The 19,458-nt window shown below is 43.9% G+C and overlaps 1 protein-coding gene across 5 annotated transcripts in view; it reads right to left on the minus strand.

The window, feature by feature from the left end:
• Nucleotides 1-36: 36 nt before the first annotated feature.
• Nucleotides 37-19,458, minus strand: part of LOC132882094 (histone-lysine N-methyltransferase PRDM9-like) — a 34,324-nt gene continuing 14,902 nt past the window's right edge. For all 5 annotated transcript variants that reach the window (XM_060915329.1, XM_060915330.1, XM_060915332.1 and 2 more), the window contains 2 exons: nucleotides 11,942-12,132; nucleotides 37-3,850 (listed from right to left, as the gene is read on the minus strand). In XM_060915329.1, the coding sequence (XP_060771312.1) occupies nucleotides 2,859-3,850; nucleotides 11,942-12,132 (1,183 nt within the window). In that variant the 3' untranslated portion in view covers nucleotides 37-2,858. The remainder of the gene's footprint in view (nucleotides 3,851-11,941; nucleotides 12,133-19,458) is intronic.

Genomic DNA, 19,458 nt, shown 5'->3' on the forward strand with positions numbered 1-19,458 from the left:
TCTAAATTGACCGTAGGTGTGAATGTGAGTGTGAATGGTTGTCTGTGTCTATGTGTCAGCCCTGTGATGACCTGGCGACTTGTCCAGGGTGTACCCCGCCTTTCGCCCGTAGTCGGCTGGGATAGGCTCCAGCTTGCCTGCGACCCTGTAGAAGGATAAAGCGGCTAGAGATAATGAGATGAGATGAGATGAGATGAGATTTTTAGGGCATACCTAACAACGTGTTTTCTTTCTCTCTCTCTTCCCCCCCCACCATCTGTCCCTCTGAGTTACATGTTGATCCTGGGATTGGGATGCTGGCCTCTTCTGCCCCTCGGACCTGCTTGATCCATCCTGGTGCCCTGTGCCTGGTCGGAGTTTTATCGCCCCACTCCTGTGAAGGACGGCCCCATGAGGACAGTTGAGGGTTATACCTGTTAAAACTGTTAATATTATAGTCATGCTGTCTGTTGTTGCCCAAATGAGGATGGGTTCCCTTTTGAGTCTGGTTCCTCTCGAGGTTTCTTCCTCATGTCGTCTGAGGGAGTTTTTCCTTGCCACCGTCGCCACAGGCTTGCTCATTGGGGATAGATTAGGGATAAAATTAGCTCATGTTTTAAGTCGTTCAAATTCTGTAAAGCTGCTTTGCGACAATGTTTATTGTTAAAAGCGCTGTACAAATAAACTTGATTTGATTTGATTTGAAGTCAGTCCATGATACATTTTTGATGATGTAAGCAAATACTCTTCAAGAAGATTCTCTTCCTCTAGGGTGAATACTTGACTTATTTTTTAAATCAGCAGCAAGGTTACACATTTGATTTTCTTCATACTGTTTGACTTTCCTTGCCAGGGTAGATTTAGAAATACCGCTTTCTATGGCCACTTGGCGCAAGGAAGATTCCTTCCTCACCACTTTCTGAACAGCATCAGTGAGGGCTTCATGGGTGATAAGCCCATGCTCTGTCTTCCGCTGGTATTTTCGAGGCATCTGTTTTTAAAGAATGACAGACAACTTTTAATACCTAATTTAGCCAAAAACTGTGCACACTGTTCAAGCGGGACTTGCCAGGAGGACTGCAAAGACGAGGGCTAAAACGAGTGGGATAAGGAGTGGGGATACCCATATGGATAATTATGGGACACAGAAGGAGAGTTGGGATATGGGGTATATAGAATTGGGACAGTGGTTGGGGAGAGATGGTATACAAGAGAATGACTTGGGACATGTGTCCCAACTCTCCCCATCTGGCCATTTTCAAAAAAATCCTTAAATGTTTTTTCCCATAATTTAGGTTGAATAAATAATACTATATATCGTAACTCAAGGCTTCTTCTTTCAGCTTTTTCCCGTACATTTGGGGTCGCCACACGTTCCGCATATTTGATTTGGCATAGGTTTTACAACGGATGCCCTTCCTGACGCAACCCTCCCCAATCTATCCAGGCTTGAGACCGGCACTAAGTATGCACTGTCTTGTACAATCTCAGTGGTTGAGTATTCTACCTAATCTGCATGTCTTTGAACTGTGGAGGAAACTGGAGCACCTGGAGGAAACCTACACAGATACCCCTTTTCCACCAAATCAGTTCCAGGGCTGGTTCAGGGCCAATGCTGGTGCTGGCTCACAACTCGTTCAACTTGCGAGCCAGCTGAGAACCAGTTTGCTTTTCCATAGCTCACGGTGCTAAGGGAAGACACGTCATTACGTCGCTGTATACGTCAGTTACGTCGTTGTATACGTCATTATGTCGCTGTATACATCAGTTACGTCGCTACGTTTGCATAAACCTTGGCGCGAATATCGAAGCAAAAACAACACGGAAGAAGCAGCAGCAGCAACAACAACAATAATAATAATGGATGATTTCGCGTTTGTACAGCTGCTGCTTCTCGTCGCTTAAAAATGGCGATCTTTCGCGGTCTTGTTATTGTTGTTGATCTTAACAACTCCGCCCCCCCCGCTGACGTAAGCGGTTCTTTGCTCTGGCCCAGCAGAGAGTTGGTGCTAGCCTGGAACCGGTTTTTCTGGCCCCAGAGCCAGTTCTTTGTCAGTGGAAACAGAAAACCCGGTTCCAAACTAAGCACTGGCCCCGAACCAGCCCTGGAACTGCTTTGGTGGAAAAGGGGCAAGAGAGAGCATGCAAACTCCACACAGAAAGGCCCCCCATCAGCTGTGAGGTTTGAACCCAGAACCGTCTTGCTGTGAGGTGACAGTGCTAACCACTACACCACCATGGCTACATAGTTTAATTCCTAACAAATCCCCAATTCTCCAGCGTACATTATACCATAGAATAGAGGTGGAGGTGAAGTAGAAAATACAAGTTTTGGTTGATAAAATATTGAACTGCACAAACTTTAATGCAGTGTCCAGGTTCGTGACTCCAAAGGAAGGAGGTTACTCTAAGGGGCAACATCTATTAACTTCTGATGTCATCTCAAACCTGATTGAATTCCCAGAAATGAATTCCAACCAAACTGTCCCAAGTCCCCCTGTCCCAAATCTCCCTGCTGTCCCCTACCAAGCTTGGCATCACTCCAACAAAGCATTGCTGAGATATGACTCATTTTCTGTCCTGGCATTTTTACCATCAAATTTCATTTGATTACTGTGGCTCGATCAGTTGACTCAACTTTTGGTCAGAACCCTCTCTTGATGATTCATGTCAAATTTGATGGATGGGTGCTTAGCTCCTAATTACGTTAGTTACTACATCTTCAGAAGCTCATCAACATCCTGTTTCTCTGTAAAACCTGTGTACTATAATAATATATCGTCCCAAGCATGCATCATTGTAGCTAATTTGAGATCAATATAGCTAAATGTTACTACATTGATGTAGAATTTTAAGCTAATCATGCTCCATGTTCTACTTTAAATTGTAGAGACTATATTGGTGCACTTATGCGTCTTAAATGAATTGACAGAAATGAAGCTCTGTCCACACTGTGAGCAGTGATACGGCTTCTCTCCCGTGTGAACACGCTGATGTTTTCGAAGATCACGCTGTTGAATAAAACTCTTCCCACATTCTGAGCAGTGATACGGCTTCTCTCCAGTGTGAATGCGCTGGTGTCTTTGAAGATCATTCTGCTGATTAAAACGCTTCCCACACTGTGAGCACTCATAAGGTTTCTCTCCCGTGTGAATGCGCTTGTGTGTTTGGAGATGACTCTGTCGATTAAAACTCTTCCCACACTCTGAGCAGTAATACGGCTTCTCTCCCGTATGAGTGCTCTGGTGTCTTTCAAGATATCTCTGTTGGTTAAAAGTCTTCCCGCACTGTGTGCAGTGATACGGCTTCTCTCCTGTGTGAATGTGCTGATGCTGTCGGAGATGGCACTGGTTAGTAAAACTCTTTCCACACTCGGAGCAGTGATACGGCTTCTCTCCTGTGTGAATCCGCTGGTGTTGTCTGTAATTACTCCCGTTATTAAAGCTCTTCCCACACTGTGAGCAGTGATACGGCTTCTCTCCTGTGTGAATGCGCTGATGCTGCCCGAGATTACGCTGATAAGTAAAACGCTTTCCACACAGTGTGCAAGGAAATGGCTTTTCTCTTGTGTGGACACATTGGTGCTTACTGAGATTATGGACCGAAATAAAATCCTTTCCACATGTCGAGCAGTGACAGAGTTCTTTCTGCATTTGTCCATGAGTGATGTTAGTGTAGAGAGTACCAGACCATGTTTGCTGAATACTGGCACTAGTTATTTGATAGTCATTTTTATTTTCACTTGCGATCAGCATCCTCATATTTTCCTCAGAGTGGTTTCGTCTTATGTGATTGTCAAGGTAAAACTGAGATGTGTAGGAAAACTGACACCAGGAGCAGGAGACATGTTGCAGTAGGTCATCATTCATTTCTGGAGCATAAAAAATAAAAAGTATTAGGAACTTATTGAGAAACATTACATTACATTACATTACAGGCATTTAGCAGACACTCTTACCCAGAGTGACGTACAACAAGTGCAAAAGTCAGGTACAAGAAGTGCTCAATTTCTAGTGCCAAATGTACAAGTGACACAATAACAATCGGCAAATAGCCAAGGAAAAACAGTCATACAAATGAGCTGACAAAGTACAACTACCCATCCATCCATTATCTGTAGCCACTTATCCTGTTCTACAGGGTCGCAGGCAAGCTGGAGCCTATCCCAGCTGACTATGGACAAGAGGCGGGGTACACCCTGGACAAGCCGCCAGGTCATCACAGGGCTGACACAGACAAGCAACCATTCACACTCACACCTACGGTCAATTTAGGCCGAATCCCATTTCACCCCTTGGACCAACCCCTTGGCCCTTCCCCTCCATTTTGCGCGTTCACGTGAAGGGGTAGGGGTATCCCAATCCCAGTTAACGCGGAGGGGTAGGGGAAGGGGTAGGGCTTCTGTACCCCTCCAAACGGAGATTTTCCTGGAGCTGACTCCGAACGAAGGGGTTTGAGTGATTTCCCACAATGCCATGCGGATTTCAGCGAGATTTCATGCGGATTTCAGAAAGATGGCGGTTCCCGCGGCGAAAGATTGTCATAAATGTATTTTCTCCATTATTTACATGTTTTAAGTTGTTATCCAGAGGATACACGCCGCTTGATTCGCTTTCGAGCTGAGAATGAGCAGCGATTTCTGAAATCCAAGCTGCTGCTAAAAAGCTTTGGGAGTGAGTATTGTTTTCGGTTGCTTGACTGCGTACGTTTTGTTCTGTTATTCTCGCTTTTATTGTTTACATGAGTGTTCTGACACCTCATTATGTCGGATGTGGTGCACGAAGCGCCAAAGATATCCCATTCAGTGGTGTTAGTTAACAAATCGCACCCTGCCAGCAGAGATTTCTGGCTCTGACTGTAGCAGCTGGTCGCAGCCAATGACGCATTTGGTCGCGTTTTGCTAACGTAAACGCTGACGGAGGTACGCGATGACGTATGCGATCGTTGAAGGGCTATCCCAATACGTAAGGGTTGAATTTCAAGCCCTATCCCTTGTAGCTCAGTTTCAAGGGGAAGGGCCAAGGGGAAGGCGGAGGGGAAGGGGGAGGGGTAGAAATTAGAATTGGGATTGGGCCTTAGAGTCACCAGTTAACCTAACCTGCATGTCTTTGGACTGTGGGGGAAACCGGAGCACCCAGAGGAAACCCACACGGACACGGGAAGAACATGCAAACTCCGCACAGAAAGGCCCTCACCGGCTGCTGGGCTCAAACCCAGGACCTTCTTGCTGTGAGGCGACAGTGCTAACCACTACACCACCGTGCCACCCACAAAGTAGAGCTGTGCAATATATCGTATTTTTATCACGATATCGATATTGGTGTCAAACGATATCAAAATTCATAATATCGATATGAAACGATTTTTTGTCATTTGTCGAAAGGGACGTGCACAGTCAGGAAATACATTCTCCTCAACACGAGCCATTGAAGGCCGCACAATGGTTCGGCGTGGCAGCGAAGGGGTTAAGTAAAATGCGGCGGGTGATACATCATGGACGTCAGAACTGTCAGAACTAGCTATGCTGAGGAAAAAGTCTGGAGTTTCTCACGCTCTCCTCAGTCACCATTCCCGCTGAAGAAAAGATTGCAAGGGCGCGCAAGATGGGAGATGAGGGGAAACATCCTCAGCTTGTTGACAAAAAAGGGAGGAAAACTTCGGTGATATGGGACCATTTTGGCTTTGAGGAGGCCGACGAGGAGCAGAAACGAGCAATGTGCCGGATTTGCGGTAAGGTCGTTTCTGCTCCTCTTGGCAACACCTCCAATCTATTCAGTCACATAAGAGTAAGCCATAAAGTGGTTCACGATGAAACACTTGGAAAAATCCAAAAAACGGGCAATGTTAAGGTCAAGGACAAGGTGCAGTCGTCTATTCCCTGTACTCTGTTCAACGCTACGAAATATACCACAACTCCCGCGATATCTCCGCAACAGTAAAAAATCAGTTCTTCTGTTTTCATACATGTCGGGTGATTTGATATATTGATTTGTTAATATGTTGTTTGATTTGCTTGCTAATAGTTATAATAATACAATTAACATATATTTACGTCATATTTTTGGATGTGGGACTGGGTAATGTAAAAATGGCATCTACGGAAGAAAACAAGCACAACAATATTAGCACATATCCAGCTTGCTAGCTGTGTTAGATGTGTTAAACCGTGTGGATTTAAGTGGAATAATTGCGAGTCGTCCTGTGGTCAAGGCAGCGTTTTAAGGTAAGGCAATTTGGTTATTAATGTTGCCCGCCGCGGCATGTTTACTTGGGTTCATTTGATTTTGACTTGTGCATCTGCAGCTAGCATCATGCTTTGAAGTAGGTTCTGCTAAGGACGGGTTTATTGCGCGATGTAGACGGACTCAGATGTAATTACATTGTTTTTAAAATTCCGTGCGCTTAAAACGGTGTCCCCCTGCTAATCATGTAGCCCTAATCATGTGTTGCTTTTACTTTTCTTAATGGCGAGTGAAATATCTCTGCAAATGGTATTTCAATGCTGACATGCCAAAAAGATAGCGGAGTCCACATTTGGAAGATAAAGGAAGAGAAGCCTGATGCTTGAAAATAGATCGCTTAATCCACAACGCATATCTGTATTTGAGACATAACCTGCAACTAGTGGGGATGTTTTGGAATGACTGTGCATAAGGTGTTTTTGGCCACAGAACACTAACCCACAGTAGTAGGAGGACTACTGGGTTCGTGGATTTTGTCTGTTGACTGAGCGAAGCATGGTGTTTGCCTTGTGCCATTTCACGTAGCATCTAGCCGCAGTGCCACCTACACTTTCAGGGAATGTTTACATGCCGCTGAGCTATTTTCATGTATCTTAATTCTTAAGGACTTGTCTCTATATTGTGCGTGTTTAATGTTGGTGTCTTAACAACACACAAGCTTACGTTGTAGTGTGTGTGTGTGTGTGTGTGTGTGTGTGTGTGAGAGAGAGATTTTATCCTTGGCTGGCTACGAGCCAGTGTGGACGTTACGCAGTAATCACTGGTAATACCAGCGCTGGCTCCATCCTCTGTGATCGGAAATGTTGAGTGAGGAGAACGTGAGCCTTGTGCAGGCTATAGGACCTATGCAAAGTACGCGCTTGCACAGTAAATAGTTTAAGTAAAAGGCGTTTCAGGGTACAACGGGAAGGGTTGACAGGTAGCCTATGAGGCCTGTACTATAAAAATGTGGCCCGGTGCCTCCAGTGTTGATGATCGGGGCTTTAAAAAAAGGTGTATAAATATCGTTTTAAAAATCGCGATATCAATATTTACTGAAAAAAATCGTGATATTGATTTTTTCCAATATCGAGCAGCCCTACCACAAAGTACAACTAAATAGAGAAAAATAAAATCCCAATGGCAAACACTGAAACATCATGACCAGGCTAGACAGTACACAGCCTGGATTGGTCAAGACTAGCAGTTCTGACCTCGATGGGAAGGTCATTCCGGCAACAGGGAGCCAGGACAGATAGCTGTTTTGAGCGGGCTGGGCAGAAACAAAGAGGAGGAGCAGGGGCCAGGGGTCTGGCTGGGATGTATGGTCGGCTCAGTCTCTGGAGGTATGCTGGACCTAACCCCTTGACTGCCTGGTAAGCTAGCACTTAAATTTGATACCTTAAATTTGATAACTGAAACAAACTGTTTCAACTTATTTTAGAAACTTCGCCACATATTTCTACCACTGTCATGATAGTCTGTAAAAGTATTACAATTGTTGTTAAGTAAGAGAAGAAGAAGAAGCCTTTATTTGTCACATGCACACTCAAGCACAGTGAAATTCATCCTCTGCATTTAACCCATCTGAAGCAGTGAACACACACACACACGCACACACACACACACACACACACACACACACACACACACACAAGTAAGCAATGAGCAGCTATGCTACAGCACCCAGGGAGTAGTTGGGGGTTAGGTGCCTTGCTCAAGGGCACTTTAACCCAAGGCTATGTTAACCTAACTGCATGTCTTTGAACTATGGGGGAAACCGGAGCACCCAGAGGAAACCCACACAGACACAGGGAGAGCATGCGAACTTCACACAGAAAGTCCCCCTGTCGGCTGCTGGGCTTGAACCCAGAACCTTCTTGCTGTGAGGCGACAGTGCTAACCACTACACCACCATGCCACCCAAGTATAGTACATAATGTACATAAAAACTAATGTGCTAAATCCAATTGTTTTGAGAACAGTGAAATGCAAATTCACAAAATTCAGCATTAGGCTACTGCAAAAAAAGGCTAACAAGGTTATTATACAGAAGAAATAATTTCCTATGGAATACATATTCATTTGTTCATTCATCTTCAGTCATCACACCTGGCGACTTGTCCAGGGTGTACCCCGCCTTTCGCCCGTAGTCGGCTGGGATGGGCTCCAGCTTGCCTGCGACCCTGTAGAAGGATAAAGCGGCTAGAGATAATGTGATGTGTGTGATCTTCAGTCATCACTTTATGCCAGTCAGGGTCACAATGGATTTGGATCCTATTCTGAGAACATTGGTTGGGAGGCTGGAATACACCCAGAATGGGAAGCCAGTCACTTGCAGTGGACTAAATATATGAATACTTCATGATATCCTGTATAATCTTTGATATGACATTATTGTGACGGGTAGGTTGCCAGTTCAAGTCCCTGGACCAGCAGGAATGGCTGAAATGCCCTTGAGCAATCCCCAACTGCTCCTCAGGTTGCTCTGGGTATGTTGTATTTCACTCTGGATAAGAGCATCTGCTAAATGTCAGTAGTGTAATGTATATACGTTTTTTCCCCACAATGTAAACACTGATATGGTTTCTCTTGTGTGTGAATGCATGGGTGTTGTTGGAGAGAACTCTGGCAAGCAAAACTCTTCTCACACTATATGCAGTGATACAGTACCATGCCTATTAAAACTCTTCCCACACTGTAACCAATTATATGGCTTCTCTCTTGAGTGAATGCTCTTATGCTGGTGTTGTCCGAGAGTATATTTTCACCTAAAACCTAACTGGGAAAACCATGTGATCAAACTAAATCACTGGAACCTGGAGTACATCTGTAGAGGGCCCAAATCTGGATTTCTCTTTCAGCACTTCCTCCAAACCCAGAACAGTAAAGTCAACACCCTGTGCTGACTCCATTACATTACAGGCATTAGCAGACATTCTTATCCAGAGCAATGTACAACAGGACCCTGGCACACCCCACCCAGCAAGCAGTTGGGGGTTAGGCGCCTTGCTCAAGGGCACTTCATCTATTCCTGCTGGTCCAGGGAATCAAACCAGCAACCTTTTGGTCCCAAAGCTATTTCTCTAACCTCTAGGCCATAGCTTCCCCCATGAGCCAGAAACATTTGGTCTATTTCAAGCCCACCTGTTTGGCTGCTCCTGACCTCTGGGATTAATGGGACATCAACAGGTTAATAAGAGAGAACTATTCAAACCAACAGTAAGTGACACCAAACTAAGTGACAAACCTCCTGAAAAGAAACATGTCCCTGGAGTGTTTAAAGGTAAGTTCATTACATGGGTTGCCACAACAGCCGAGCCTGTCAGTCTCCATCGAAATATATAGAAATTTTGTAATTTCTTTTTCTACAGTATGTGCTCAATCCAAGACTCTTAGAGGCCTTGATCTGACCTCTCAGTGAACTTTGTTACTTCCCACAGTCTGACAGAAGCATCATTACACTGGCAATTCTCTAAAACATGTTGTCTAATCCCACCTTCAGGTCTCCCTATTGCCGATCAGAGGAGAAATCCCCAGTTTCAGCACATCTCCAATGTCTTCCTGTCTCTAAAACATAATTATGACACTACTGTATATAAGCATAGGTCAGTTATGGTCTGCTTCAAAATACCAAATCCAAGGCAGAAAAGTCAGAGCTTAAAAGCAAAGGATTAGGTACATTATTGGATGGTCTAATACAACCCCGAGTCCAAAAAAGTTGGGACAAAGTACAAATTGTAAATAAAAACGGAATGCAATGATGTGGAAGTTTCAAAATTCCATATTTTATTCAGAATAGAACATAGATGACATATCAAATGTTTAAACTGAGAAAATGTATCATTTAAAGAGAAAAATTAGGTGATTTTAAATTTCATGACAACAACACATCTCAAAAAAGTTGGGACAAGGCCATGTTTCCCACTGTGAGACATCCCCTTTTCTCTTTACAACAGTCTGTAAACGTCTGGGGACTGAGGAGACAAGTTGCTCAAGTTTAGGGATAGGAATGTTAACCCATTCTTTTTTGTCGTATCTTCCGTTTTATGATGCGCCAAATGTTTTCTATGGGTGAAAGATCTGGACTGCAGGCTGGCCAGTTCAGTACCCGGACCCTTCTTCTACGCAGCCATGATGCTGTAATTGATGCAGTATGTGGTTTGGCATTGTCATGTTGGAAAATGCAAGGTCTTCCCTGAAAGAGACGTCATCTGGATGGGAGCATATGTTGCTCTAGAACCTGGATATACCTTTCAGCATTGATGGTGTCTTTCCAGATGTGTAAGCTGCCCATGCCACACGCACTAATGCAACCCCATACCATCAGAGATGCAGGCTTCTGAACTGAGCGCTGATAACAACTTGGGTTGTCCTTCTCCTCTTTAGTCCGAATGACATGGTGTCCCTGATTTCCATAAAGAACTTCAAATTTTGATTCGTCTGACCACAGAACAGTTTTCCACTTTGCCACAGTCCATTTTAAATGAGCCTTGGCCCAGAGAGGACGTCTGCGCTTCTGGATCATGTTTAGATATGGCTTCTTCTTTGAACTATCGAGTTTTAGCTGGCAACGGCGGATGGCACGGTGAATTGTGTTCACAGATAATGTTCTCTGGAAATATTCCTGAGCCCATTTTGTGATTTCCAATACAGAAGCATGCCTGTATGTGATGCAGTGCCATCTAAGGGCCCGAAGATCATGGGCACCCAGTATGGTTTTCCGGCCTTGACCCTTACGCACAGAGATTCTTCCAGATTCTCTGAATCTTTTGATGATATTATGCACTGTAGATGATGATATGTTCAAACTCTTTGCAATTTTACACTGTCGAACTCCTTTCTGATATTGCTCCACTATTTGTCGGCACAGAATTAGGGGGATTGGTGATCCTCTTCCCATCTTTACTTCTGAGAGCCACTGCCACTCCAAGATGCTCTTTTTATACCCAGTCATGTTAATGACCTCTTGCCAATTGACCTAATGAGTTGCAATTTGGTCCTCCAGCTGTTCCTTTTTTGTACCTTTAACTTTTCCAGCCTCTTATTGCCCCTTTCCCAACTTTTTTTGAGATGTGTTGCTGTCATGAAATTTCAAATGAGAAAATATTTGGCATGAAATTTCAAAATGTCTCATTCATCTCATCTCATTATCTCTAGCCGCTTTATCCTTCTACAGGGTCGCAGGCAAGCTGGAGCCTATCCCAGCTGACTACAGGCGAAAGGCGGGGTACACCCTGGACAAGTCACCAGGTCATCACAGGGCTGACACATAGACACAGACAACCATTCACACTCACATTCACACCTACGGTCAATTTAGAGTCACCAGTTAACCTAACTTGCATGTCTTTGGACTGTGGGGGAAACCGGAGCACCCGGAGGAAACCCACGCGGAGAACATGCAAACTCCGCACAGAAAGGCCCTCGCCGGCCCCGGGGCTCGAACCCAGGACCTTCTTGCTGTGAGGCGACAGCGCTAACCACTACACCACCGTGCCGCCCTCAAAATATCTCACTTTTGACATTTGATATGTTGTCTATGTTCTACTGTGAATACAATATCAGTTTTTGAGATTTGTAAATTATTGCATTGGGTTTTTATTTACAATTTGTACTTTGTCCTAACTTTTTTGGAATCGAGGTTGTAGTTGAGGATGGCCTATGTCAGAGTAAACATTGTTAGAAGTAATCATACAGTGTAGTGGGTAATTATAATATAAATCAGGGCTGTACATAACCATTTGAGGAGCACTTTTTCTTCCAGAGGTAGTCGAATATAAGGCCAAGGTCTTTGCCATAGTCATCTTTGTACCACATCAAGAGTTCTTGTCCTGTATTGATGGGTTGACAGCACCAGTAGAGAATGCTTCCTCGATACTGGAAAGCCACAAGATTCTGTTCTTCTTCATTACGAGCACAATTCACATATCTGGAAAATAAAGAGGCAGACACTCAACAAAGGATGGTATAGGGATGTTAAGTTAGAGTAAGGGAGAAATTAGTTCACAGAAAGGGAAAGACTGGCTCCCTTTGAGTCCGTTCCCTCATCATAATGCCTGCATGGATGGCACTGGGATGGTCCATGCAATGAAAGCCATATTGGAGCCTGACACGTGTGTTTGTCACCGGCTGCTCTCAAACACATGATGTTGGTTAATACATCGTAAGGCAAGCAACAGTAGAAAAGGAGGATTCTCTTATTTCCAGAATTGTTGCGGTACACTGCATATGTGGACACCTAACCATCACAGCCATGTCATTTTTCTCCAAACTGTTGCCACAAAGTTGGAAGCACAGAATTGTCTTTGTATGCTGGAACATTAAGATTTCCCTTCACTGGAACTAAGGGGCCCAAACCTGTTCCAGCATGACAGTCAAGCTCCATGAAGACATGGTTTGCCAAGGCTGGTACAAAAGAACTTGAGTCACCTGCACAGAGCTATGCCCTCAATCCAACTGAACACCTTTGGGATGAACTAGAACATCAACTACACACCAGGCGTCCTCGCCTGACATCAGTGCCTGACACCACTCACGCTCTTGGCTGAATGGGCAAATCCCCAGAGCAACATTTGAAAATCTATTGAAAAGCTTTCCCAGAAGAGTGAAGGTTATTATAACAGCAAAGGGGGGACTACATCTGCAATGGGATTTTCAACAAGCACACATGGGTTAGATCAAGTGTCCAAATACAGTACTTTTGAGCCCAAAGGTTGGGCGGCACGGTGGTGTAGTGGTTTGCACTGCCGCCTCACAGCAAGAAGGTGCCGGGTTCAAACCTCATAGCCGACAGGGGCCTTTCTGTGTGGAGTTTGCATGTTCTCCCCATGTCTATGTGGGTTTCCTCCAGGTGCTCTGGTTTCCCCCACAGTTCAAAGACAAGCAGGTTAGGTAAAATACCCAGCCACTGGGGTTGTACAAGACAGTGCATACTTAGTGCCGGTCCCAAGCCCAGATAGACTGGGGAGGGTTGCGTCAGAAAGAGCATCTGGTGTAAAACCTATGCCAAATCAAATATGCGAAACAGATCCACTGTGGCGATCCTGAATGTATGGAAGCAGCTGAAAGAAGAAGTTAGGAGTCCAAAGGTGGCATGGATCCAGAGCATATTTGACCTCACCAGTGAAGAGAAAACAAATGCAATACAGACAAGCTAGCCTGTTTTAGCTGCTGAAGGGGCACAGGTTTTTCCTACCTTTGGTCCACATGACATTAAGGCACCGTCTTTGTCTGTTTTGGACTGTCACAGAGTTAACATCTTCAGGAACAAACTGCTAAAGATGTGATACTATGTTGCAGTAGCAACACTGCTGACCCCCAGAGTCTGGAGGTAGTCTGTGGCTTTCTATTTGTGTCTCTAGTCAATGGACATTAAATACTACACTGCTCCCTACATTATCCTTAGAAAAGCAAATTGAATATCTCCATGCCTTGTCTGTGGACCTCTAAGGTGCCCAGTTTGCACTCGGGGATTCTCAGGTAATGCAGTGCTGTCTAAAGACACCTAAAGGTTTCAACATGGAAACTAGAATTCACTGCCATTTGGGCTTAGATCCTTGCATTCTCCTCCACTTAATTCCTGGAAGGCTGCATTTATTCATGTTGTGTTTTGCTAATTCATTCAAACAGTTAATTCCACCCCTACACTGTGGAAGCCATTTTCCCAGCATATGGCAGCAGTCAACAAGCCAAGCAAAATGTTCCACAAGACGTGACTACATCTTGGGTTCTGTTCAAGATTATATCAGTAGTAGATGTTTGTTTGACAACCTCTTGGGCCTCCCCTCATACTTCTGTGCACTATTAGTGCTGGTCATTTTTACCACATCTGTGGCTCACTTCATCTTCTTGGGTGCTCCTCTTTGAGTATAGAAGAAGAAAAAGCCTTTATTTATCACATGCACACTCAAGCAAGTGAAATTCCTCCTCTGCATTGAACCCATCTGAAGCAGTGAACACACACATGCACGCACAAGTGAGCAATGAGCACACACACATACCCAGAGCATCCATCTATTATCTATAACCACTTATCCTGTGCAGAGTTATGGGCAAGCTGGAGCCTATCCCAGCTGACTATGGGCGAGAGGTAGGATACACCCTGGACAAGTCGCCAGGTCATCACAGGGCTGACACATAGAGACAAACAACCATTCACACTCACATTCACACCTACGGTCAATTTAGAGCCACCAATTAACCTAACCTGCATGTCTTTGGACTGTGGGGGAAACCAGAGCACCGGAGGAAACCCATGCAGACATGGGGAGAACATGCAAACTCCACATATGGGGGGGCAGGGGGGCAACCGCCCCCCTAAAATTATGTTGGGGGCTGTGCCCCCCCCAAGTTATGATGGGAGTCCTTTGACTATTTACAAGGAAGAAAAGGAGAGAGTAGTGTGAATAAACAGCCCACTGTGCGCCTTTGTTTTCCCTTATTAAATTCCGCTGCATCCCTTCATCCCAGCGGCCTGGCGGCATCCCTTTGTACTATAGGTTGGTAGCACCCATTTGCACCAAAACTGATGCAAATTAGCCTGGCCCTGATGTCACCGATTGCCTCCGCATTCTGGGATTTTCCTTATTTGGCTTACACAGAACTTCAAAACCCATCAATTTTAGTAGACAAGCTGATTTATGAATATTCTGTGGACTAATTAACCCGTTGCTGTGGCAACTGTCGAGACGTGTCTGGTCTCCTTGGGTACTCGCGCCAAAGGAGGCAATGACAGTGTTGCTACATTTGTATCTGACTGATAACTCGTGTCCTGTCCGGATGGCTAGATAGCGTTCACGAGGCGTACAAGCAGTTTTGGGCACCCAAAAACTCGATGCTGCTCTAGATCTACATGAATTCGTTTGCTACCCTGACCACTCACTGAATCAGTTTGAAGAGGAGTTTCAGACAAATATCCATTGGAAACCTTTTGGGCTCGACAAAAGCACCCAAATTGCTTGATGATAACAAGGTAAGTTTTCAGTATAATTTTTTTTAACATCCCAAGTCAAATTTCGCAAACCAAGAAATGAATGACTGTTTACTCGCACTGAAGACTAAAGGAAAGACAGTTATTCATGATCTTGCTTTATACCACATAGCTGAGCAGGTACAGTGGTGCTTGAAAGTTTGTGAACCCTTTAGAATTTTCTATATTTCTGCATAAATATGACCTAAAACATAATCAGATTTTCACACAAGTCCTAAAAGTAGATAAAGACAACCCAGTTAAACAAATGAGACAAAAATATTATACTTGGTCATTTATTTACTGAGGAAAATGATCCAATATTACATATCTGTGAGTGGCAAAAGTATGTGAACCTTTGCTTTCAGTATCTGGTGTGACCCCCTTGTGCAGCAATAACTGCAACTAAACGTTTCCGGTAACTGTTGATCAGTCCTGCACACCAGCTTGGAGGAATTTCAGCCCGTTCCTCCGTACAGAACAGCTTCAACTCTGGGATGTTGGTGGGTTTCCTCACATGAACTGCTCGCTTCAGGTCCTTCCACAACATTTCGATTGGATTAAGGTCAGGACTTTGACTTGGCCATTCCAAAACATTAACTTTATTCTTCTTTAACCATTCTTTGGTAGAACGACTTGTGTGCTTAGGGTCGTTGTCTTGCTGCATGACCCACCTTCTCTTGAGATTCAGTTCATGGACAGATGTCCTGACATTTTCCTTTAGAATTCGCTGGTATAATTCAGAATTCATTGTTCCATCAATGATGGCAAGCCGTCCTGGCTCAGATGCAGCAAAACAGGCCCAAACCATGATACTACCACCACCACCATGTTTCACAGATGGGATAAGGTTCTTATGCTGGAATGCAGTGGTTTCCTTTCTCCAAACATAACGCTTCTCATTTAAACCAAAAAGTTCTATTTTGGTCTCATCCGTCCACAAAACATTTTTCCCAATAGCCTTCTGGCTTGCCCATGTGATCTTTAACAAACTGCAGATGAGCAGCAATGTTCTTTTTGGAGAGCAGTGGCTTTCTTCTTGCAACCCTGCCATGCACACTATTGTTGTTCAGTGTTCTCCTGATGGTGGACTCATGAACATTAACAGTAGCCAATGTGAGAGAGGCCTTCAGTTGCTTAGAAGTTATCCTGGGGTCCTTTGTGGCCTCGCCGACTATCACACACCTTGCTCTTGGAGTGATCTTTGTTGGTTGACCACTCCTGGGGAGGGTAACAATGGTCTTGAATTTCCTCTATTTGTAAACAATCTGTCTGACTGTGGATTGGTGGAGTCCAAACTCTTTAGAGATGGCTTTGTAACCTTTTCCAGCCTGATGAGCATCAACAACGCTTTTTCTGAGGTCCTCAGAAACCTCCTTTGTTCGTGCCATGATGCACTTCCACAAACATGTGTTGTGAAGATCAGACTTTGATAGATCCCTGTTCTTTAAATAAAACAGGGTGCCCACTCACACCTGATTGTCATCCCGTTGATTGAAAACACCTGACTCTAATTTCACCTTCAAATTAACTGCTAATCCTAGAGGTTCACATACTTTTGCCACTCACAGATATGTGATATTGGATCATTTTCCTCAATAAATCAATGACCAAGTATAATATTTTTGTCTCATTTGTTTAACTGGGTTCTCTTTATCTACTTTTAGGACTTGTGTGAAAATCTGATGTTGTTTTAGGTCATATTTATGCAGAAATATAGAAAATTCTAAAGGGTTCACAAACTTTCAAGCAGCACTGTATATAAATCTATTAGCTCTTTAATTCAACAAGGACATTGAGGACAAATTTTCTCGCATTTTGTTTTTGTGTATGTGTGTGTGTGTGTGTGGGGGGGGGGGGGGGGATCCATGAGAAAACTAAGGGAATGTAGTTTTTCCAATTTACCGATACAGCCTCATATGTCATTCATACATGCTTCACACAGTTTTGATTTGAAAAATATGCAACAAACAGAAAAAAAATTTCATTCGCACTCGATCTGGGGTCACGACTGGTCATTACCAGTCAGTTGGATTTCCCGGGAGCTGACAGCGGTCCGTGAAGGATTGGAAATATTACTTTCACAGGCTTATTCCTAGGTCAAAACAGGATTGCCGAGAGATGTGATCGGTTTTTAGGTATCATTGGTTCTGTTTCATATAGAAAAAAAAACATGGACGAAATGAGACATTAAACTTAGCTTTACTCTACCAAAATTTGCCTCTAAAAATGTGGGAAATAGCGTTTTAGAGGGTTAAAAATTCCAAAATTTCACGGGGGGGGGGGGCATGCCCCCGGACCCCCCTACATTTGGAGCGCGACACATTGCCCCCCCCCATCTAAAACTTCCTGCTGCCACCTCTGACACAGAAAGACCCCCATCGGCCGCTGGGCTCGAACCCAGAACCCTCTTGCTATGAGGCATCAGTGCTAACCACTGGACCACTGCCCATATATACAGCTGTACAGGGTATGGGTATGCATCCCATACTACGTTATACTAAGTGATGTGATTGAAAGGGACAGCTAGATTATGTAGATATCCACTGTTTGCTGAATGACAAGAATGAGACATACAGTGGTGCTTGAAAGTTTGTGAACCCTTTAGAATTTTCTATATTTCTGCATAAATATGACCTAAAACATCATCAGATTTTCACACAAGTCCTAAAAGCAGATAAAGAGAACCCAGTTAAACAAATGAGACAAAAATATTATACTTGGTCATTTATTTATTGAGAAAAATGATCCAATATTACATAAATGTGAGTGGCAAAACTATGTGAACCTCTACGATTAGCAGTTAATTTGAAGGTGAAATTAGAGTCAGGTGTTTTCAATCAATGGGATGACAATCAGGTGCGAGTGGGCACCCTGTTTTATTTAAAGAACACAGATCTATCAAAGTCTGATCTTCACAACATGTTTGTGGAAGTGTATCATGGCACGAACAAAGGATATTTCTGAGGACCTCAGAAAAAGCGTTCTTGATGCTCATCAGGCTGGAAAAGGTTACAAAGCCATCTCTAAAGAGTTTGGACTCCACCAATCCACAGTCAGACAGACTGTGTACAAATGGAGGAAATTCAAGACCATTGTTACCCTCCCCAGGAGTGGTCGACCAACAAAGATCACTCCAAGAGCAAGGCGTGTAATAGTTGGCGAGGTCACAAAGGACCCCAGGGTAACTTCTAAGCAACTGAAGGCCTCTCTCACATTGGCTAATGTTAATGTTCATGAGTCCACCATCAGGAGAACACTGAACAACAATGGTGTGCATGGTAGGGTTGCAAGGAGAAAGCCACTGCTCTCCAAAAAGAACATTGCTGCTCGTCTGCAGTTTGCTAAAGATCATGTGGACAAGCCAGAAGGCTATTGGAAAAATGTTTTGTGGATGGATGAGACCAAAATAGAACTTTTTGGTTTAAATAAGAAGCGTTATGTTTGGAAAAAGGAAAACACTGCATTCCAGCATAAGAACCTTATCCCATCTGTGAAACATGCTGGTGGTAGTATCATGGTTTGGGCCTGTTTTGCTGCATCTGGGCCAGGACGGCTTGCCATCATTGATGGAACAATGAATTCTGAATTATACCAGTGAATCCTAAAGGAAAATGTCAGGACATCTGTCCATGAACTGAATCTCAAGAGAAGCTGGGTCATGCAGCAAGACAACGACCCTAAGCACACAAGTCGTTCTACCAAAGAATGGTTAAAGAAGAATAAAGTTAATGTTTTGGAATGGCCAAGTCAAAGTTCTGACCTTAATCCAATGGAAATGTTGTGGAAGGACCTGAAGCGAGCAGTTCATGTGAGGAAACCCACCAACATCCCAGAGTTGAAGCTGTTCTGTATGGAGGAATGGGCTAAAATTCCTCCAAGCCGGTGTGCAGGACTGAACAACAGTTACTGGAAATGTTTAGTTGCAGTTATTGCTGCACAAGGGGGTCACACCAGATACTGAAAGCAAAAGTTCTCATACTTTTGCCACTCACAGATATGTAATATTGGATCATTTTCCTCAATAAATAAATGAGCAAGTATGATATTTTGTCTCATTTGTTTAACTGGGTTCTCTTTATCCACTTTTAGGACTTGTGTGAAAATCTGATGATGTTTTAGGTCATATTTATGCAGAAAAATAGAAAATTCTAAAGGGTTCACAAACTTTCAAGCACCACTGTAAGCCTAGGTTACTCCATGCAGTCCTCGCTTGATAAGAAGCAACTTGCTGAGCTAAAGTTAAGAAGGTGATGATGAGGGGTACATCATGTGATTTAGAGGCCA

The sequence above is a fragment of the Neoarius graeffei genome, chromosome 2, assembly GCF_027579695.1.
Source record: "Neoarius graeffei isolate fNeoGra1 chromosome 2, fNeoGra1.pri, whole genome shotgun sequence".
NCBI classification, from domain to species: domain Eukaryota; kingdom Metazoa; phylum Chordata; class Actinopteri; order Siluriformes; family Ariidae; genus Neoarius; species Neoarius graeffei.